The sequence below is a fragment of the Bombyx mandarina genome, chromosome 06, assembly GCF_030267445.1.
Source record: "Bombyx mandarina strain Sakado chromosome 06, ASM3026744v2".
Classification (NCBI taxonomy): Eukaryota; Metazoa; Arthropoda; class Insecta; order Lepidoptera; family Bombycidae; genus Bombyx; species Bombyx mandarina.
The window spans coordinates 3,260,488-3,284,142 of record NC_143213.1 but is presented as its reverse complement, the minus strand read 5'-3'; the positions used below and the strand labels follow the sequence as shown (position 1 = coordinate 3,284,142).

At 33.5% G+C, this 23,655-nt stretch overlaps 2 protein-coding genes across 2 annotated transcripts; both read right to left on the bottom strand.

The window, feature by feature from the left end:
- Positions 1–3,189: 3,189 nt before the first annotated feature.
- Positions 3,190–6,006, bottom strand: LOC149502788 (uncharacterized). The gene is made up of 2 exons (XM_089728493.1): positions 5,947–6,006; positions 3,190–4,814 (listed from the first exon to the last, which is right to left on the bottom strand). Exons 1-2 carry the CDS (start codon positions 6,004–6,006, stop codon positions 4,254–4,256), a joined length of 621 nt encoding a protein of 206 aa, XP_089584619.1. The 3' UTR covers positions 3,190–4,253.
- Positions 6,007–20,073: 14,067 nt separating this feature from the next.
- Positions 20,074–23,402, bottom strand: LOC114239982 (uncharacterized). Its single transcript, XM_089728090.1, has 2 exons — positions 21,373–23,402; positions 20,074–21,047 (listed from the first exon to the last, which is right to left on the bottom strand). Exon 1 carries the CDS (start codon positions 23,007–23,009, stop codon positions 22,455–22,457), a length of 555 nt encoding a protein of 184 aa, XP_089584216.1. The 5' UTR covers positions 23,010–23,402; the 3' UTR covers positions 20,074–21,047; positions 21,373–22,454.
- Positions 23,403–23,655: the final 253 nt, after the last annotated feature.

Sequence of the window (23,655 nt, the reverse complement as noted above, 5' to 3'; positions counted from 1 at the left end):
AATGCAATTTGTAGCTTTAATGTAAGCGAGGGTATTTCGAAATAAGTCGTGCCTTAGGAGTTTAGTTTGGTATTATGGAAACCCATTAAATCTTTTTAAAATCAAGTATAAAATTTGTCTTTTATTTCAGTAATTCATCACTTTTTCGGTGATATGAAGTGTGTTGCCGGTTAAAATAACCAAAATACCCAAATAGTTTTGTCATTTTCTTTTAATGAAAATGTAGATAAATGTAATGAATGAAAACTATTTTTTTATGCAAAATAAATAAAATGGTATGGTAAACAAAGTTTGGTATTTTTATTTTGCTTTTTTTTTATCGCTCACCAATGATTTGAGATTTCAATGATATCAATGAATCTTAAGCGGTCAAGTTCTCGACATGTTCTACAACATAATATACGAACTATTATTCTACCTCTATGTGGCCATTGAAGGTATTAGGAATTCTTTAACTTAGCTTGCAAAGCTTTTCAGAAGGGATCGTAATGGGGAATCGAAAATAATCTAATGCGGCTGGTATTAACTCAAACATCTAAGAAATGTATAGTGATTCGTTTTATTTTCTCCGATCCAGTTTAGTCTCTGTAACATTCCTAGAAAATTAACTTGACTTCAATTCTTGTCAATTTGATTTGAATAATCTCACTTAAGTTTTAGCTATTAAAATATATTCCAAAAGAATGTCCATAATATGGGTGAACGTTTATCGTAATAATTCAAGATTGTCACCGTCGGGCGAAAGATGTCCACAAATAGACATACAAGTTTAAGTAAGAAGTAATGGGTGCACTACTATTACGCTACATCTACAATCTATTCTACGCTGTCCGAATCCAGCGAATCCTTGCGAATTGCGATCATTGGATACTTTGGAATATATTTTGTTCGAAAATTTATATTGCAATCCATGTTGAGTATCTACCAGTACTTTGAATTAGGACGGTCTTAATAATTGATAATAGAAAGAATAAAAAAATTGTTTCGCCATTTTATTTTAATCTAAGATAAGAGAATCGAACGGAAATAAAACCAAAAAGATATGTTAGTAAAGTATTTTTCATGACCTTAATAATTTTACATTATTCATTTAGTACAACTCGTAATCAAGTTCAATGTCTCTTAAGTTAAGTTATAAATAAAATAAATAAAAACAACACAATTCTTTAAAATTGAGTTTTTGAAATAAATATGTTGGAAAGTGACGTACAAAAATAAAGCTTTTTTTTCTATTGGAATAGTAAATAAATAATTGGTAGAATAATAAAAAAAAAGTGGGAAAAACAATATGCTACATCTTGAAAGTGAGATTAAAGTACAATGTACTTATTCTTTCTTAGTATTATCACTGTGAACCCATTTTTCATTTAAAAGATATGTAACAATAAAAAATTTTGTTAAAAAAAATAAGTCAAGAAACATTCTCATTTTATTTTTTGACAGAGATATTTTACATTGATTCAGTTGTCACATCCCATTTTAAAAGAAAAAGTCCATGAGATTCCAGTTAGATATTGTTAATTAACAAAGGACACTGTGTTAAAACCCTAGAATCGAAAAGGAAGAATAAAACATACATATAAAACATTCATTTCTGTTCCAATTTATTTTGAAATAAATGCGAATTACATTTCGTGTAGCCATGCATAAAAGCTCTGATTAGTTCACAAAGCCTATTCATTAAGAAGTTTATTGTTAAGAGATCTTTTTAAATAATCACTACCTACTATGGAATTAAGAACGACAATATACGCAGGATCTATGTTTTTTTGAATATTTTCTAATTAGCTTAATTTCATATTTATTTACCGATTTATAACCTTCGAAATTGAAATTTCGGCTAGTAAAAACTGTTATCTTGTATTTATAGTACAATTTAAATATCTAATTTAATGACTTTTAAATTAATGAAGACATGAAATTATGTTATACCACCATCTGCCCTAAGTACAAAATAGATCAAAAAGCCCTGAACTTCCCATACTGTTTAACCTAGTTGTTAAATGTTTAATCTAATGGTTATGCACGTCAGTTAGTTTGACGATACTGGTTCCCTCAGTGATCGCTATAGCATTGCATCTAGTGAAAGACCTCCAACAACGCCATCTTGTTCGTCCTTGTCTCTCGTAGTGTTTCAGGAATCGATTATTGCGTATCATCAATATACGTCGACCATTCGCTTCAATGAACGCTGCATCTAACTCTGGTTCTAAAAACGCATCTTTAGTAAGATCTAATATGTAAAATACTGCTGTTGGTTGTGAAGGTTGGCATATACTTTATTTCAAATTAAAATGATGGGCACAGTAGTGCTGAATCCATGTATTTACTCTAAATACAGGGTTGAAGTATTAGTTTAACCACCAATATTATTTTGAACAGATTTTTCATTTTATTATGGTTCTGTTGTTATTGTTTTGTTTGTTTTCGCAACTTACTCATTACGTAAACAGTTACAAGGATCTCTAAATGTATGTCCAGCGAAAAATAGCGCAGAATAACTGCGTTTTTTAATCAATAATTACAGGTATGTGGACTCCGGTAACTCTTAAAACTAGATCATAAAAAAATCTAAAAATTAATGTAGAATTGGTTTCAAGTGGCACGTAAATCGAAGTCACGAAATGTCCACTGAGCTTTTAATACTTAATTTTTTTTTTGGACAAGCCCACTTGATGTTAAGTGGTTACTGGAGCCCATAGACATTCACAAAGTAAATGCGCCACCCACCTTGAGATATAAGTTCTAAGGTCTCAGGTATAGTTACAACGGCTGCCCCACCCTTCAAACCGAAACGCATTACTGCTTCACGGCAGAAATAGGCAGGGTGGTGGTACCCACCCGCGCGGACTTACAAGAGGTCCTACCACCAGTAATTATGCAAATTATAATTTTGCGGGTTTCATTTTTATTACACGATGTTACTCCTTCACCGTGGAAGTCAATCGTGAACATTTGTTGAGTACGTATTTCATTAGAAAAATTGGTACCCGCCTGAGATTCGAACACCGGTGCATCGCTCAACACGAATGCACCGGACGTCTTATCCGTTAGGCCACGACGACTTCCATCTTCCAAACTTTCATCAGCGTAGCTGTATGGCGTAGATATTCCGAGAGGGACTCATTGCGACCGGTCAGCGGAATCTGATTATTTTTTATTGATCGGCAGTTTAACAAAACAAACATAGTTTTTAAATTACATTTTATTGTGAATAACAAAGTTAATAATACAAAAGTAGCTCAAAATTTTTCTATGAAAAAAAAAAACTCAGGCGAATTCTTTACAAAAAAATGCTTTTTCTTATCTTACGTTAGAGAATCATATCATCATCATCATCATCAACAGCCCACAGTCGTCCACTGCTGGACATAGGCCTCTCCCAATCTACACCACTGAGCCCGGTCTGCGGCTCTCCTCATCCACTTCTTTTCGGTCACCGTGCGGAGGTCATCGCACCATCTAGCCAGAGAATCATAAATATCCGAAAATTAATTTTGGAATAGCGATAATTATTATTAGCGATGGGTCTTATTTTATATATAACACAGTTTGTCCCGTAAACTGGAAGTAATATGGCGCGTTAAAGCTTCTTCTAACGTCTAATAGTCGGTATCGGCGCCATAGACACCAGCCATTTTTGTGAAAATTTAAAGGTAACTTGCGAGATGCTGTTATTGACTGTAAGGTTTACCATAATTTATAACTTTTCTCTATAAGAGTGAATAGCTGAACTTCCTAATTACAGTTGAAAGATTGTCTAATGATTGTGACTAAAAAAGAAAAACATAGGATAATTCGATTAATCAATTATCAGTAACTTTAGATTTCATTTTTGATATTTTACCACATCGTCAATCTAAAAAAAGTAATTAGGTAAGTGGTGCGGATCCAAATTGCAGGCATCGCGACGTACATACGTGGCGTGGTAAGATGGCAGACATGGCACGTATTCGTATGAGCTCTTAATACTGACGATCGGTTTATTCTTTACATCTGGAAACGTTTATACTTTGCGGCAGTAACAAAGACTTGATGGTGCTTAGACGCTAGGCATTAGAACCTTAGTATCTCATCCCTTATCGATTTGAATGCTCTCACTGTCAATATTTACGAAAATAGCTGGTTTTCATTGACATTGACGATTTCTATGCTAATTTTATTTCTACAGCTCTGATATTCTAGTGCCGTCTTATGGTCAGTTAACGGGATACACTGCATATACATATATACCTGCAATAAATTACAGTAATCTAAACATTTTCGTCATTTTTATTCAATGGGATATCTGATTTTCCATTACTATTTTCTTGGGATAAATTAGAATCAACTTCCTTATTAATCGATTCCAATCCAAATTGTTTCTCAACTGTTAAATTGTCTTTGACAACATCAATGAAATTTTCATTGTCAGTGACTATTTCATGATTTAAGGCACTTTCGGATTTCGATTGTGAGTCTATGTTTGTTTCTGGTGGCATGTCAATTGTTGTACCATTACTTGAGTTACAGTCAGTCAAAGACGTAAAACTTTTCAATGGGTCATCTTCAACGTTAATATCTTTTTCTTCTCCGGGCGATTCTACTGGAGTATTCGTGAAATGGAAATTCTGAATGACAGATTCATGTCGACTTTTCTCCAACTCTATTTCTTCGCCATCTGATAGTATTTCTATTGGCGCTTCATCTCTTACGACCTCGATGACGTCATCGTCGGAGGATTCGCCCTGGGATACTTGTGATGTTACACCGGTGATTTGCACGTTCTCGAATTGACCTGCTGTAAATGAAATCAGTACATAAGCTATTTGAAACTAGACTTTACACTAATTCAGTAAGCCAAATACATCTAACTAAATTTCAAGTGTAAAAGATAATTGAAACGACATTTTTAAGTATTTATTTAAAGAAAAGCTTAACGTATCTAATAAACTTAATATGTATAACATTTTGAGCCAAAAATTAAAGAGATCCGATAAATTAACCGTGAGTTTACAATAATTTGAAGATATATGTATCAGAAACATATAGTATACATATATGAACAATGCCATTTATAGCATGTGCGATGTTGTGATTGTGTTAGAAATTTTAAGCGACGCTCATTGCATCCTTCATCCTTCAGATTCGAAATAAATCAACTACTCGCTACAAAGTAATATACTAAAACATTTTAAATTTACTTCTTAAATTCACTTCCTTCCTCTCAGCCTTATCCTACATTATGTGAGGTCGGCGCAAAATGTACTTTTATCCTGCTACTTAAGGATTTGTCATGAGTTATACGACCAGCCGGTTGCCCGACGAAAACGCTTCTTGGGAGTGTTATCATTAGCATAAGATGGTAGCCAAAAGAAGTCCCTTAGTCGCCTTTTACAAAATCCACCGGAAGACTTAGGTAGGTCCAATTCTAAGCCGGGAATCACACGTTCGTTTAATTCACTCCCATAAGGTGTTTAGTAACTCCGTATTGAAGTTCTTCAGTCTTTATTTCATAGCCTTTCAAGGCAGGCGAACGCTTTCAACGGCTCATCTAATAATGTACTGGTCACTGTTATGATCAATTTATTTATTTAACTCTTTTCGAAACTCGTTTGAAGTAAGATTGTGTTACAGCGGTCCGGAAATTGCCTGAATGTGAGTTTATTCCAAAGCCATATGGTACGTTCAAAAAATATTTCTAAAAACGCAAGGTTAATAGTGCTTTTTTCCCTTCTACTTGCTCGTAGCCCCTCGGGGCTATATTCCAGCTACACTCAGTTTGGTTGATGAGCTCAAGCCCGAGAGATCGATAGCGCAGTGACAGGATCATGTCAAACGATTACCTACTGAGGATATTTGTATAAAACAAATCTACCCTCTAGTTTTAATTTTTAATTTTATTATTTGGGGGGTGATTATGTCTATTCGTTATAAATATTTGTCCGTAGATTATGTGAGCTTTACATTTGCACGAAAATGCAAGTCTATTCGAACATCTCCAGTAGCTTCTGAATTCGTCACCATATTCACGGTGGAATGTGTATCCGTACAGGCATAAGAGCTTACCGCCTTTTATTGTTGGTATAAACTGACCTGGAATTATAGTTGAAATTTATGATTGGTGCACGTACATTAATTTTGGATAAAAAATGCATGTATTGAAAGATTTTTTATTTATATCTTTGGTTTTAACAGAAGAGGTCAAGATACATCAGATGTTATGTGGTTACTGGAGCCCACTTGTACCAATACTTTGGAAATATTATGTTTAAAGAGATAAAGTCTTTATTACAATAGAACAGCGATTAGATTTGTTGGTAAGACTATTTTTGCTTCATTTTTTAAATTGGTCACATGCGACCATTAGCTCACGTCTTTCACGTAATCATTTAACAAGCAGGAGGAAATAGTCTTTACATAGCATAATATTCTGCAATAGCAACAGTTCTGCAAATGAAATTTTGGAAAGAAAACTTGACTATATAACATATAAATAAATAAGGGGCTAGATAAAAGAACAAGCCGGAGGGGAAAACACATATTAAAGCAACTGGAGTTTGAAATTCAAATTAATTTTTATTTTATTAATAATAAAACATCTGATAGATTTACATAGCTTATGACAAACAAAAACACATAAATTGCTAAGTATTATAATATCATAGATTTTTCGTAAATGCTCCATTATTGAGCTAAAAACTAACTAGTATAATACCGTAACCATATTATGTTAAATCTATTGAATTTCGATTCAATAAGAATACTTACGAACCTAAACTTCTGACTAATATATAGGTATTATGACTTGATAATGACTATCCTAATATTGTACTTTCCATTAGTAACCAAACTTCATTAATCTAATTAAAACAATCCAGAGCATATTGCGACCTTAACATATTCTTTTTTTATTTTTTTATTGCTTAGATGGGTGGACGAGCTCACAGCCCACCTGGTGTTAAGTGGTTACTAGAGCCCATGGACATCTACAACGTAAATGCGCCACCCACCTTGAGATATAAGTTCTATGATCTCAGTATAGTTACAACGGCTGCCCAACCCTTCAAACCGAAACGCATTACTGCTTCACGGCAGAAATAGGCAGGGCGGTGGTACCTACCCGCGCGGACTCACAAGAGGTCCTACCACCAGTAATAAAGGTCTTAATATTCTATACGATATCTTAAGATATAGACAGCTCTTTCGATACATCAAAACGCCGGATCCGATTGCGTCGACTGAAGGAATTTATTTTTAAAGCTACTCGTTGGATGAATGTGATCGTTATGAAGGCCTACTATTTCGTCGTCGACTGTGTGGACTTTGGCAGTGCATCCGGCGTGACTGGCGCATTTCCAGGTCTTCTTTATGTGGTTTTGGCAATACGATCGGCAGACGAAGGCGAAACCGTCGACTATTAGATGACGGGTGCCCCTAGCGGTCGTCTTGTAGAATACTGAAAGATTTACGGTTAATTACAAAAACATTTTTTTTTGCTGCATATGGTTTGATGAATTTGAATCACACAATAATTACACTGGATTTGTGACTCCGGTGTCAAGGTGCGTAGTGATATTAATGGTACCTATAAATTCCGTAACAGTTTATTATGCCTTGCAAATATTCTAACGTAATTGTTGAATACGGATAATACTAATTATCTATATATTAATACGTGAAGCAAAAGCTTTGTAACCCTTTTTACGAAAATTGCGCGGACGGAGGAGTATGAAATTTCCAACGCTTATAAAGAATCTAGAGAAGGAGTGCAGGATGCTAATTTTTTTTTTTAATTATGCATAAAAATACATTAAATCAATAAAAAAAAACATTACACACACTACCATGTATTTGACGCACACACGCATGTATACTATTTATTTATTGTCAAACTTTTGTTTTTGACGTCTGTGGTCAAATTGAGAATAGATTAAATTAGAAAATACAGTCGGCTCTCTCATGCTAATTAAAACTATTTTAAAGTAATTTGAAGGTACTGCTAAAAGAGAGACAAACAAACGTGCTTGATGAGAATAAACGGGCCAATGTCCTTAAATTGGCATATCTGAATCGCGCCTTTTTTTCTACAGGAATGATTCTAGCAAATTCAGAAACATTAAGAATTAGCTGACCCGGTAGACTTCGTAGTGCCTCAATCGATAAATAAAACACCTAAACTTTTGTATAAAATAAACTTAAAACAAACAAAAGTAATCCTTCCGACGGGGGACACATCAAAAGAAAAATAAAATTGTTATTTTTTTAAATTCCGAGCATTTTTATATTTATCTACCTTTTAAACCTTCTCTGGACTTCCACAAATAATTCAAGACCAAAATCAACCACATCGGTTCAGCCGTTCTCGAGTTTTAGCGAGACTAACGAACAGCGATTCATTTTTACATATAGAGATAAGAAATATTTAGAACATAATATAGAAGTGTTTTACTAGACTTAAAAAAGCTTATAATCATATACAAAATGCAGTATTAACTCCGTTACTGTCAACAGTGTCAACCCTATCGGAAAAAGACAGTGTGAATTAAGGTAAATAAAGACACATAAAAACTATAAAAGTTTTGTATTGTTTTAATATGACGTTAATAAATAAATGTAAAAAAAAGAATTACAACAATATTTACAGATTGCACCTAAAACTACATTTCTTGGATTTATCATAGGATCATTATACCGATGATGTAATTAATTTATTGAAGCCGAAACGGGTATAATCTATTTATTATGTGGCGGGAATCGAAAATCAATGTTAATTTAATAACAAAAGTATAAATAGACACTACTATTTGACGGACTCTTAGAACAATTATTCAGTAGCCTGTGTTTATGGCGCTTGTAACGCTTGAAATAACGGGAACTGATTAAATTCCCGGTCACCGTCCTCGTCGAACCCGTCGCTTGCGGCGAAGGGCTCGACGAGCGAATTAACCCATAGACACAGCCTACTGAGTTTCTCGCCGGGTCTCTCTTGCTAGGGTCAGTGTTAGCAACACTCTGATTCGAGCCCCGTGAGTTCACCTACACGTCAAGGCGAAGCTGAAATAGCCTCTCAAGGCTATCAGCATAGATAGGGGAAAAAGAAAAGATGTCCAGAATCATTACGTGACCCGCATTTGGGTTTCTCGTATGTACGTAAAATAAGAGCAAAACCCATGTGACGATTTTAGGGTGTTTGTTGCATGTGATAAATTTAGATTAACGATAAAATAAACTAGTGCGTTAAACAAACTTTACGATACCACGGCTTACAAATACATAATTAATACTGAAATCTGTATTTCAGGAAATTTACAAATCAATTTCTTGCGTTGGTCACATTAAATCTTTTCGTGTTAAAATTAGATTTTGTACTATTGAAAATATTTTGTACGTAATAAATTAAGCCATCATCTTAAACGATATTAATATAATGATAAAAAGAATATCACAATGATTATTATAAAATATATTATAAACAGTCTTGAATAAAAAAGTCAAAATGTAAAATTTGATGACTCGAAAAAAGAAAAAGAAAAAAAAAAATTTCCTTTATCTGATGTAAAATGCTGTTTTAGAGTTTAAATTATTAAGATATTATTTGTGAAATATTAAATAAAGTATTTTACGTTGGTTCGTGTAATTTAATTTTTCCCTCGCACGAAAGAAAATAACGTCCCTTCGAAAAATATAGTCTATATCTAATAATTGATTGGCTGGAAGAATATACACGAATAGGTAAGTAAGTAAGGCGTTTTCTGAGTCATCATCGCCCTACCTATTTATGCCGCGAAGTCGCCGCGCGTTTCCGTTTTAACGCCAGACCTAGCCGTTGTAACTATACTGAGACGTTAGAACTTATATCTCAAGGTAGGTGGCGCATTTACGTCATAGATGTCTATGGGCTCCACTAATCACTTAACACCAGGTGGGCTGTGAGCTCGTCCACCCATCTAAGCAATAAAAAAAATTACACAAATAATTTTGATTAAACTTCTGCTTTCCATTTAAATTGCATCGAGCGAGGAAGTTATAGACAGACTCATAGAAAAACACTGACATGAATAAAATAGTTATATTAACAGCTCTGATTTTGTGGATGTTAAAAATAAAAGTGGTTCTGTTTCGGTACAAAAAAATACCGTTTTTCGGGTAATGAAACCAAATTACTTAAAATCCCCGTAAAAAGTGCACGAGTAGCTGGCACAAACGATTAAGCTCACGACAGGACATTGCCAAAAAATCTTCACTCAACTGCCGACCAGAATTATACCGATTTTAAAATTGTTTTTTTTTTAATATTCAATGTAATTCATTCATAAAATATCAAAATTTTTCTAAGTTCGTGAATAAATCACGAAATGCTACTAAGCAAAATGTCTTTAAATTTTACTAGGAGGTAATTAAAACTAAAAGCATGAAGCAACTGTACAATATTCGCTGAATATTATTTATGTTTGTTTAGAATATAAAGCATATTCAAAGTTCGACTGTCTAAGACATACTTGGGACATACAGATTAGTTTTCTTATTTATTTTTTTAATATTCGAAAGCCTAGCAGGTTTGACCAGATCAATAAACTGCCATCACCACAGCGAATTTCCTTAGAGTTTTCTTTCTTTCATTCTTCATTTCGATTGTACTGAACTAAAGTCGCATGCTTGATTAGCGTCCAAGGTGTGTGGGAGTTTTGGTGGGGGATGGTCGTGGGGCTTGTGAGCAAAGGCTCTGGATCCAAAGCTAATGGCTGACGCTCTGCAACCTTTCAACCTTCTAGAGCAATACCAGGATATCCTTCCGTCAGCGTTCTGTTTCTGATAGCTGTACGTGTAACCAGATAGAAGAAGAAGAGGATGTTTCCCACCTCTCTTCGTCCATAAGAACGTTCCTGAAAGATATCATTTGTTAGCTTCGATTAATGAAAATGGTATCAGGATTTACAATGAAGGTTACTCCGGTCAGCCACGATGCCCCCTTCCCGATTTCGGCAGTAAAACACTAAACATGATTTTCAACACATATATTTTCATTTTTATGTAACCATAAAATGATTACTTAATTTAAATTATCAATAAACGTTCTAGCTAAAACAGGACATAATAACATTTTCATAAATATTAAGACTAATATCAGTATATTATAATACAATTTTGCCTGATAATTTTTTAACAACATTATTTATAAAGCATTTATTTTTAGTCTGTCGTGCGATATAAAAATCTGTAATAACAAAGACACGGTCATTTTCTACTCATTGGGATATGAAATATGAAAGCGTTCGGTAAATTGGGATTAATTTGCAAAGACATTCAATCATATTATGTACCTTCTATATAAAATATTATTTCTAGGCAGCAGTTGGGTTGTATGTTCGTCAGCCCACAGAGGCAATAAAAAAACCGAAGATGTGATTTTTTCTGAATGAACGTTAATTGTATCGGTTAAGACATCAATACCAGCAATTAAATAGGCACATATTTAATTAAGTCATAATTTATAATTAAATTTTTATAATTTATTTTTATAATTAAAACTATATTTACGAGTTAATTTTGGCGGGCCACCAGAACACAAGATATTTGCCAGATACCTGAATCTAGCTTACGACATTTTCAAGATAAGACTGCATATATGTATACAAGTTCCGAACAACAACAATCCTCCTCCCGATCCACTAACGGTGCTTTTAGGTACCTCAAGCACCGGTCATCGTTCCCGGCGAACCCGTCGCTTGCGACGAAGGGCTCGACGAGTAAATTAACCCACAGACATAGCCCACTGACTTTCTCATCGGATCTTCTTAGTGAGTCGCGTTTCCGATCCGGTGGTAGAATCTGCGAAGCACAGCTCTTGCTAGGGTTCGTGTTAGCAAAGTCGTCAGGTTTGAGCCCCGTGAGCTCACCTACTAGTTAAGGTTACGCTGAAATAGCCTCTCAAGGCTATCAGCTAAGGTAGAAAAAAAACTACAATTGCTAACGAGCAATTTCACCGGCTCGATGGAAGATCTTCCCTTTGTCGTTAACGATCAAATAATCTCGCGTTTTTTATTATCCGTATGAATCAATCCGATTACTATATTATATTATAATTACCGAACGATAGCAGAAAAGCTTACCATCTACTCTTATAACAAGCGTGTAAGATATGTAATCTATATTATTAATTACAATTTTTACCGCGTATTAAAAAATGCATTCAGAGTGCACAGTTAAAAAATAATTCTCTTAGGCAAAATGCTCAGTTTAAAATTTAAAATTATATAAAGATAAAATATAATCAAATAACTAACATACTGATTGACTAACGGGCAAAACAAAATTTTCCAATACGTTTTTAGTTATTTGATTTCGGAACCTCAAAAATCGGCCACTTTTCAAATCGATTCCATCTGTCAATCTAAATTTTCGATTATAAATTTTCACCGTTTTGTTTATGATCAATAATTAAGGAAAAGCCGGTTAATTGTTGACCGTTGTAAAACTTAAAAAACAATTTTTATTCGGAATTATTATGTAAATTTGCGTACGTAATAGTCTTACAAAGTAATATTGTAAGTTACTTCTATGGCTGTACTTGGTTGTATATAATGTGGAAATAAAAAAAATAGAATAAATAATGTGGAAATATGAAAAAAATAGTGTACGTAAAACAGACGCAAGTTCAAAACGTCGACTTGGTCGAGATGTACATACTGTTTACCATTACCATTACGTTTGTAAGCGTTGGTTGGGCAATTTTACTTAGACTTGAAATTGAAAATGACATAAAACCGTAAATTTTAAAGCATATACAAAAAAAAATCCAACAATATCAAAAATCGTAAAAAAATAGAAAACTATGTAAAACATTTATTTCTAACTATAACAATATTATAAATTAGAACATAGATAAGTGGTCAAGTATATTTCATTATTATATAAAGAATGTCGAATAATGTAGATAAATCACTACTATATTTATAACTGGTCGAAGCACATACGATATTTCTTCTAAATAAGAAATAGGGATTCATCTAAATATTAATACGTGAAGCAAAAACTTTGTATCCCTTTCTACGAAAATTACGCCGTCAGAGGAGCATGAAATTTCCCACACTTATAGAGGATATAGAGAAGGAGTGCAGAATACTATTTTATATTTGCATAAAAAATACATTAAATCAATAAAAAAAAAACATTACACCACACTACCGTGTATTTGAGACACACAAGCGTATATGAGTCGTCTATTATCAAAGGTGGCAATCTGTGCATTTGGACAAAAAAATGTTATTGATATGTCAATACAGATTGATTTGAATATAATCGTCTCCTTCAAAGAATACGGTTCAAAACCTGCATTAAATAAAGGTTAATACTTAACCTGCTATTTATCTAAGATGTCGTTCAGAAGAGTTTTGTGACTGCCAATGGAATACAAAGTCAATAATTCGTTTTTCTGATTTACCAATAATCGTCCAAAAGTCACATTGCCGGCTTTGATAATAGTCGACTCATATACTCTTTTGTTTATTGTTAAAGTCCGTAGTCAAATTGAGAATAGATTATTATTGTTTGCCTTTTAGCCCAAGAGCCCGCAACGGCCAGACCTTCGTTATTTTATAAAAGCTGAAAGTTTCTCTGTGTAGGTATGTTTCCAACACAGGTAAGAACGACCCGCGACTATGTTTCGATTGTGGTTACTTGGGCAGGTAATAGGCAGTAAAGGTATATAAAATAGTAAGTTCTTTAAAGTATAAAGTTAATATTTTTTATATTTTCTCCAGAATATCTTTAGAAATCACGATATCCATTGCCGGACACTTTTTACAGTTGCTACCCCCTGCCAGACACTCCTAAACTTTAATAAATTTTAATTATACTTTCGTTATAGTATAAAAGCTGAATTTTATATATGTTACTTAGGGACTTATAAAAATATATTACCCCAATACCCAGACAGTTTTAATGGTTTTTACATCTAGCCAGACACATTGAGAGCCCGCTGTAGGTGCGATTCAATTAATTATGGTCGAAATTCGACTACTGGGCGACCACTAGTAAAAGTAAATAACTTTACTTAATTACTAGTATAAATTAGTCAACTACCCACACATAACGATCTATAGAAAATTAAGGATTACTTATAATTCATTTAACGGCTCATTATTTGTGTCTGATGTATATGCCCTGGGGGGTGACTGAGTAATTCGAAGCAACGTGATTGTGTTCAGACATGTCCCTCAACAGATTCAAGTCGTTATCCAGGATGATGGTAGCCTTACATCCCATGCTGCATCGCCAGCGATTCTTGTTCTTGCACGCCATCTTTCCTTTGTAACTGTACGTGTAGTCCTTGTACAGAACAAAAGTTTTTCCGTTGATCATTCTGACTGTTCTAATGGCGCCTTCGTTCGATTTAGCTGCTGAACAAAAAATAATGTTAGAGTAATGCTCTGTATTACCAGTCGATTTTAATATCATAGGTTTTTTTTTGGAACGAAGTTTCTTATGGGACGATGCGGAGGAGTACCCTAACCGGGAAAAAACGTCCGTAACGTAAGATTTTTATTAGTAATGCACACAGTGGACGACTTAACTTTGTAATAACGTACAAAAAATAGCATCTTTTTATTTTATATTTTTTATAAATCATTGTGAATGAAATAAAGTTGATAACTTTGTAAAGTATTTTTTATTTTATTTTTTCAATAAAAAAATCATAATAAAAATGTATACCCGAATAATTATTTTCTTTATACCTCGGATAGAACTTAAAATTTATATTTTTAATAATAAGAAACTTCATTCCAATCCGGTGTCCCACGACACCCCACATCTTTTTCATTTTATAGATTAATTTCCACATCAGAGAAAGAGAAACTTTTAAGTCGAATAATTGTAGGAAGTAAAATATTGCAACACAAAAATCATAGTTTCACAGAGTAGTAAACAAGATTTATTTTATTATAGAGCGTATGTACATAAATCTGGTTTGAATTACCGCATATCATACAAAAATAAAACGTAATGTTAATTAATTAGTTATAAAACTCATGTAATAATTTACAAAAAAAATATTTTTTAAATAGATTTGTTAATTTTAACAAAAAGAATTCCAAGTTTAAGTGATCATTATTTTAGTAGAACATAATTACCCAATATTATTTATTGGGATCATAAATCACTATAAATAACGCATTCAAAATAAACGGCGTACGGTAATTACATGAGACATAATTAAATGATTCTGCATATTAACTCAATTTCGAATATTTTTGGAAACTGTACACTTTTAATGCGGAAAGAGGATATAACCACCGGAAAAAATAGATATTTTAATTCAGTAACATAGTAAGAGATAAATTCCGAGGTAAAGCTATCCTTCGATTTATGCGCAGAATTTTTCCATGTTAACAACTTTAAAATTTACTCTCCCAAAGATGGATTATTACTAAAACTTTTTTTATTCCTGAATTAACGCTTTACGATCACATTTTCCTGCGGATCCTTGTATAAATCCCGTCTCTGGACACGACGTATTCAGGACGCGAATGATTATGCTCGTTTTTGTATTTGATGAAGTTTCCGAATTCGTCGAAATACAGCGACGCTTTGCAGCCGAGGGTACATTTGTATCGTATGAGGGATCCGAGCTTCGTGGGACAACTATACGTGTAGCCATTGAACATTTTGTACATTTTACCGTTATGCAAACGTATGTCTTTCACGAACATCCCTAGAATGTATTCAATCTATATATTAATACGTGAAGCAAGAAAACTTTGTAACTCTTTTTACGAAAATTGCGCGGACGGAGGAGTATGAAATTTTCCACACTTATAGAGAATATAGAGAAGAAGTGCACAATGCTAATATTTTTTTTAAATAATGCATAAAAGATACATTAAATCAATAAAGAAAACATTACACACACTACATACCATGTATTTGACGGACACACGCATGCATACTACTTATATTTATTGTCTAACTTTTGTTCTTGACGTCTGTGGTCAAATTGAGAATAGATTAAATATTGTTTGTCTTTATTAATATATTTCTATAGAGTAGCCTTGGCGAAATTTGAGATTATAGAAGTATAAAATACAATCATAATAGTGTACAAACTTACAATTCCAATTAATTATAGTCGAATTTCGACTACTGCGGGACCTCTAGTACTATTTTAATTTACTGTCATTTTTATGAAAGGCATACATAGACCTGTATGTTTGGCGCCAGAAATGTCTACCATGCGAATAACACTAATCACACCAATACTTAGTACCAATACTGGTGGTAGGACGTCTTGTGAGTCCGCACGTACCACCACCCTGCCTATTTCTGCTGTGAAGCAGTAATGCGTTTCGGTTTGAAGGTGAGGCAGCCGTTGTAACTATACTTGAGACCTTAGAGCTTATATCTCAAGGTGTGTGACGGAGTTTACGTTGTAGAAGTCAATGGACTCCGGTAACCATTTAACTTCAGGTGGGCCGTGAGCTCGTCCACCCATCAAAGCAATAAAAAAAGAACTTACTGGTTGCTACTATAAATAGGTGTTATATATATTAAGTTAAATTATTAATATGAATAAAAAAGGTGGGAACTATTTATCGATATCGACTAATGTCACACCACTAGAACATTGCCATGTGAACCTGTAGCTAATAGTAACTTAATTCCATTGTGTGCTTCGAAACGTTGACATAAAAGCTTACGAAGTTTCTCGTGAATTTAGAGTTTAAAATAACCACGTTTAGAATAACCACGTTCAGTTAGGACGTAGGTTGAAATTTATTTGAGCTTCATCATTGTCTTGCTGTCTGGCGTACTTCTTCCTATCTCTGTATTTCTTGGAACGTTCTCTCCAACACTGCCTTACTAATTCCTTCTTTGTATCCGGCAAGTCATTTATGGACTTTAAGTTTTTTGATCTTCTAAATTTACTACTCTCTTTTGCCTTTTCTAATTCTATCCATCCGGGAGTCACATTGTATTCATGTTCTCTTGCATCTGCGTATTCATTTTTCTTGGAATACGGTTCATTTGTGTGTTCGATTTCTTTGTTCTCTGTTGTTACATCTAAAAACTCAGGTAAGGCTGAAATTTTTTATGTTATTAAAACAGTTGAAATATGAGCTTGTTGAGAAGAAAAGAACTGTAGGAGTTTAAATTTGAACAACTATTTACATAAAAATTTAAATACATTGCTATACCTGTAAATATTAAGAGGCGTCTAGATAGTAACTAGTAGTATTTAGATGCAGATGGGATCGAAAGAAAGTCTATAATAAAGTTGGTTAGTTAGTCTTTTAATTTAATATAGTATCTGGAAAATATATAATAGCTTAAACAGATATAATAATAATGAATAAGCTAATTAAAATAAAACTATGGGAACTGATATAAAAATATGTTTTAAATTATTTTGTTTTTTATATTTTTTATTTTTTTATTGCTTAGATGGGTGGACGAGCTCACAGCCTACCTGGTGTTAAGTGGTTACTGGAGCCCATAGACATCCACAACGTAAATGCGCCACCCACCTTGAGATATAAGTTCTAAGGTCTTAAGTATAGTTACAACGGCTACCCCACCCTTCAAACCGAAACGCATTACTGCTTCACGGCAGAAATAGGCAGGGTGGTGGTACCCACCCGTGCGGACTCACAAGAGATCCTACCACCAGTATTTATACATATATATAGATACTACACAACCTTGCAAAGAGGAAAATCATCCTGCTAATCACAGGAATGGTTGCCTGATGTGGAAATTAAACCCAAGGCCCCACGCTAACTATTGCACCAACTTAAGACGCAGACAAACTAAAACTAACAGTACACTTAGAAATATTATAATAACTATTTATCGAACCTAATAAATAATAGCGATTATAAAAAAACACGAAAATTAAAATGAAATCTGAAATAAAGTATAAATAGTTTAATTTTATTCTTAAAAAGTAACCAATAAAGACAAGACAATATAATAAATGAATCCAATGTTTATCCTTAAACATATACAGATTATATAAATAAATAGATATTACAGATTGTTATGTAAATAAAATATTAAAGCTCTTTCATCTACATACATGTCTTATATTCTAAGAGGTGATTCGCCATTAGAGTAAATTTTCCTTTCTCTGTACCTTTTATTTTGTTTTTTCATTAATATTTTTTTGTACTTGCAACAGGTTGCTAGGTTATTCTTAAGACTCGCTTAAAGAGAGACATCATTAGTCAAGTTGAGTTCATTTGGTAGCAATAAATACGATCTCAATTAAATTGAGCATTTTTCATCCAAATGGAAAGGCAAAGAATACCTAAGTTGGGTTTAGGTCACAAAAGATCTTTAGCAAACTAACTGTAAGGTAACGAAAAAATTAGTGATTTAATAAAACAATATCAAAAATGTATTTATTAGTTATGTGATATACTATTTCTAATCTATGAGCGACCGAATCACATAAAATCAAATTTTCAATTACGACAGTCCTTGTCCATTGCAAAAAAGAACATAATAGATACATTACTTCTAGAGGGGTCTAAGAATGGTTTTCGAGTCTCATTACAAGCTATTTAGTGGCACGGTTTAGCCGAACACTCTTCATTATATCGAGGGATAAAAGGCTATTTCGTCTAATACGTCGCGTATTTATCATTGTAATTAAAGGTGCGTTTTATTTGGTATTACCATCAACAATTCGATGTTTTTAATTGAACTTCAATTGAGTTTACTCTTATGAAACAGCTGAAGAAGTTTCTTTGTTATGTAATTTTTTTCCAAATTTTGAGCTTCTCCTATAAAGTTGCAAAAATATCGCTTCAACCAAATATCCTCTCGATATGAGGGGCCCACATCTATGGTACCACTAAAATAACTAAGAAGATAATGGCGTCAATAATTAATTCTAACGTAGGTTCCATTATTACTTTTACGGTACGTTGCTGGAGCATGATTGTGGTCGTTAACGGCTTTCACTAGGTACCCTGACGTTGATACTATGATGTATGCCTTACATCCAACGGTACACCTCCAGCGTTCCGTTAGGCTTGAACGCATGTTCCTCGCGTAACTATACGTGTAGTAATTGTAGTAAATATACGTTTTTCCGTTCGCAAGGTTTATCTTTTCGAGTGCTGTAAGAAATATTTTTGTATAAATAATAAATTCTTCCGGGCTCGACTTTTTTATTTTTTTTATTTAGTAATCTGTGAAGTTAGTAGTGTGTGTAGTTCTCTTGTTTTCATGTTGTTTTCAAATATACTTTTTTGTCGTACTGTTAACATTTAAATTTAGCCTATTTTTCCGCTGTTTGTAAAATTGCTGTAACATGTCATAGTGTGTTATAAGAGATTGCTGTACATGCCTGTAACTGGCTTACATACCAGGACTTAATTTTATACATGTTAATTTTAAGCTTGAATGTTTTGTGTGTATTGCTGTTGGTGTGTCTAAATAAATAAATAAATAATTGCTCATTGAGTTTTCAAGCTCTTCTTTTTTTATTAAATCAATATTTTTATAAGCCTTTCCATGAATACGTATGGTATGTGTGATAATAAATATTGTTCAGGTATTTTTAGTTGTCATCTTTTTTTTTTTCCTACCTATGCTGATAGCCTTGAGAGGCTATTTCAGCTTCGCCCTAACATGTAGGTGAGCTCACGGGACTAAAACCGGAGTGTTGCTAACACTGGCCCTAGCAAGAGCAGTGCTTCGCAGAATCTAGCACCGGATCGGAAACGCGACCCACTGAGAAGATCCGGCGAGAAACTCAAGTGGGCTGTGTCTATGGGTTTCGTGTGATATACCTTAATGGCTATAACTGTTCCCAAAGCAGGCAGCTGTGGCGCTTTTGACAAATCCGTCATATAACGTATACAAGCGTCGATCAACAATAGTAGCTATTACTATATAGTTACTACAAGTATGGTCGATCTTTAAAAAATGTCTCACGTTAGCAATATTTTCAAAGTATTTACTTAATATAAATACTTTTGGACTTCTTGCAATGATTTTGCGTCTATACTCGGATAATTGATTTAAGATACAATTGATGAAGTGTGACTTTCTTATTCTGGATTCTTTTATATCTGTTCATTTAATTACCGTTAAGTATAATTGTGTATTTTTTTTTGTGTAATCTTGTCAGCCGCATAAATCACCACATTCCGTTAATAATGTGACTGAAATAATATTATTACTTTGTGTTTTAAGCTTGCAATGTGCTGCCATATTTTGTCTTAGATGTCTCCTATTACTTCATTTATAAGTCCGGTCTTATATCACCGAATAAGTATATGCAACGACGAAGCTATTTGAGCTACACTAGGGAAATCCTTAACACGTTAGTTGCGGCACCAATTTTTGCAAACATTCCGTTCCTGCGGCACGTTGTATTATAGGCCCGCACCGTGACCAGGCGTTAGGGCGACACGCGGTCTATTAGACCCCACCTCCTTTAACAGACTAAAATCCATGTTCTGGCGCGAAATCAAAGATAAATGAAAATTTTGGTCCTTATCGATATAGACAGTGAATTGATGAACCCTAATGTACCGTCGCCCCGGGATCTGATAGCTAGTTTATTAATTAGTGGCAAAACAAAATATGGGATCTTATACACCTCGTAACGCACTGAAATAGGGTAAATTTTCGCTAAGATTAGTGATGAGAAAAATAATATCGACGCAACGACATTTATCTATTTTTGTGTAAAAGTCTTAATGCGGAATAGAAAAAAAAAGAAAACCAGTAGTAGAAAAGAAACTAGCCTATTTATTCTGCCTCGGGCTTTAAAAATACACATATTAGAACTTGAATTAACATAAAAAAATCAGTAACAATATACTTTTTTATAAAAAATCTCAATATATATTTTGTACTTATTTATGAGTGTTTTTCATTGAAACAGGGTAGACAATAAGATTTTTTGCACTGAGAGCACTGAGTCAAAATCTTTTTGGATTTTTTGTCAGCTTCACGAGATAGTAAAAATGTGCGTAGTTTCTGGTAACAACCAACACATCTTCTTCTTTTTTCACCCTTTTTAAGGCAATGACGTGCGCTGCTTTCAGGTGCTGAAAAATAACAAAAATGTAAAGATAACGTAATAAAACTGGCATTGTTACTTAGGTTAGATCGTAGATGAGAATAACAATGATAATGTATAACTGCATTAAATTAATGTGTTTGCTTTATGCTTAAAATGTTGAAAGAGTAGGTAGGTAAGGTAGCTTAAATTCAAAATAATTTAATTTTGTGAAAAGTAAACAATAATAAATAACTTAATAATGACCAAATGTCAGGCTTAGTTTATGAAAGCTTCTACACGTTGACTATCTTCAGCCTATTGAAAGTTTACTTGTTTTAACTGTCAATAAATATATCTGAGCATTACATTACCTGGGATCTCATCGATTTCCTTTTTTATAAAAGATTCTATAAGTTTCTCCACAAAGAGTCTTTTCGGTAACTTTTTTTCATCAGTTTGGATTGAATTAAACACAATCCAGGCATTAATTAGCACTGTGCCGAATATTAGCTCCATTACAACCACCATTTGATTCCTCTCTTCAACGTTGTATAATAAGATGACATCTGGTCAGAAAAGTCAATGCCTTTTTTTGTTTTATTGTACAGCAGAACACATCCTGGTTTTTTTATGCATTCATCGGTTCTTCTCTTCTTTTTTCCAGTATCTATCAGGTTATCATCGTGATCTTTGCACGTCGTCAACATTAAAACATTCCGTTTATCCATCCATTTCATTACCTTTACGCCCTTTTTGTTCATTTTCCAATAATTTCGCCTTTCTGCAATTTGTAACTAGTAACTTGCTTTGGCAGATGTTTCCGTATTTTATTAAGTGTTCCGCATATAAATGTTTTTTGAGATAGAAGATCTTCTGCTAGCTCTAACGAAGTGTAGTAATTGTCTACTATTACGATTCTTCCCATTTCTGTTAGATTTGTCATCAATCTTAACACTACTGTTTTACTGTGTTCTAATTTTTTTTTCTGATTTTTTTTCCCTGTATAAACCTCTAACTCATAAGTATAGCCTTCGGGAGTGCAAAGCTTATAAAGCTTTACGCCGTACCGGTGCGATTTGTTTTTTATGTATTGGCGAAAACCTAGTCTTCCTCTCCATGGTATCATGGTTTCATCGATTACCACATACTTACCAGGTTTTCCAATACGTCGAAATTTTTCTGTAATCTTTGTGAACATATCTCTAATTTTATATAGTTTGTCAGTTTTGTCTTCATTACTTACATCACTGACATGCCAGCATTTAAGTAGCAGTAAAAATCTAGTCTATTGTCATTACTGAAGAAATAAATTCGTTTCGATACAATATGTTTCTGCTCCAGTATAAATTTAAATTAGGAACTCTACACAAACTCATTGCCGTTAAAACAGCCAAAAATGTTCTCATTTCCTGAGAACTGGTGTTACTCCATTTTGTCATGCGTGAATTACGTTTCATATTTTGTTGATTACATATACCATTATATCAATCATCTCATCTGTAACAAACATCTTGTATATATCTTCAGGTGTAACTCCCACAAACGGGGGTAAATTAAAAGTATATTCTCCATTGAATTCATTAAAAGTTAAGAGACTTTCCGATATATTTTCCCACTCATCGTGATCTTTAGCTTGCGTGCCGGGTAATATTTCTTGTGTACCGGGTAATGTTTCTTCCGTGACTAAAATTTCATCTTCTGTAGCTTCTTCATTTTCACTATCTGGATATAAATCCTGATCTGAATGAACGCAATTTTCCATTGAATCATACTCTTCCGGATCACTAGACTCTTCCTCCGAAGTATTATAATCATTGTCAGTACCGCTAAAATTATCATCTTCCATATTATTACTCTCATCCAACTCAGGAGATTTTCGAATATTCTGCACACTGTGACGTATTTCGTTTGTTTGTATTATATTATTGTTTTCGCAGTCTATATGTTCAATAATATCATATTCGAGAATATCAGATAATTTTAGAACAGTTGGCAATTTGTTATTCATATCTCGTTTTCCTTTAACATTGTCATCAGGAATACTTTCTATAATTACAGAGACCTCTGTTTCATTACTTTTTTTAGATTTGGACGGATTACAGTCTTTGGAATATGTACATTCAGATGTAACATTTTCTCTCGGTCTTTTTTGTGTCGGAGTACGAAGTAATTGTTGAATGTAGTCCTCACTAAGTGATATATCACAATCCAGTAAATTGGAGCGTGAGATTTCTGACAAAGATCCAGCTCTGCTCTCCGTAGTTATATGAGGAAAATCTATTGAAGGGGAACCTATAGAATTTTGTTTTTTTATAAAATGCCTTGGTGAGGTTGGAGCACTAGAAGCGGACAAGCGAACATTCTGCAATATTTGACAAGTTTTTCCGGTACTAGGACTGAGATACACTGTTTATTCTTGTTTTTTGAGTTGAATAGTTTTTCGGATGCTTGGACTCAGTTTAACTGTTTCTTCTGGTTCTTTCACTTGATCAAGGTAAATTGAAAAATTATTAGTGGCAGTCTGAGCACGTGTTTTTGCACGAGTATTTTGTTTTGTATTGTCAGACTGTTGTTTATCAATGTCACATTCTTATTGTGAGCTAAATTCTTGTAAAGGTACGATTTTTTCAGTTATAGTTGGTTCAGTAGAAAAA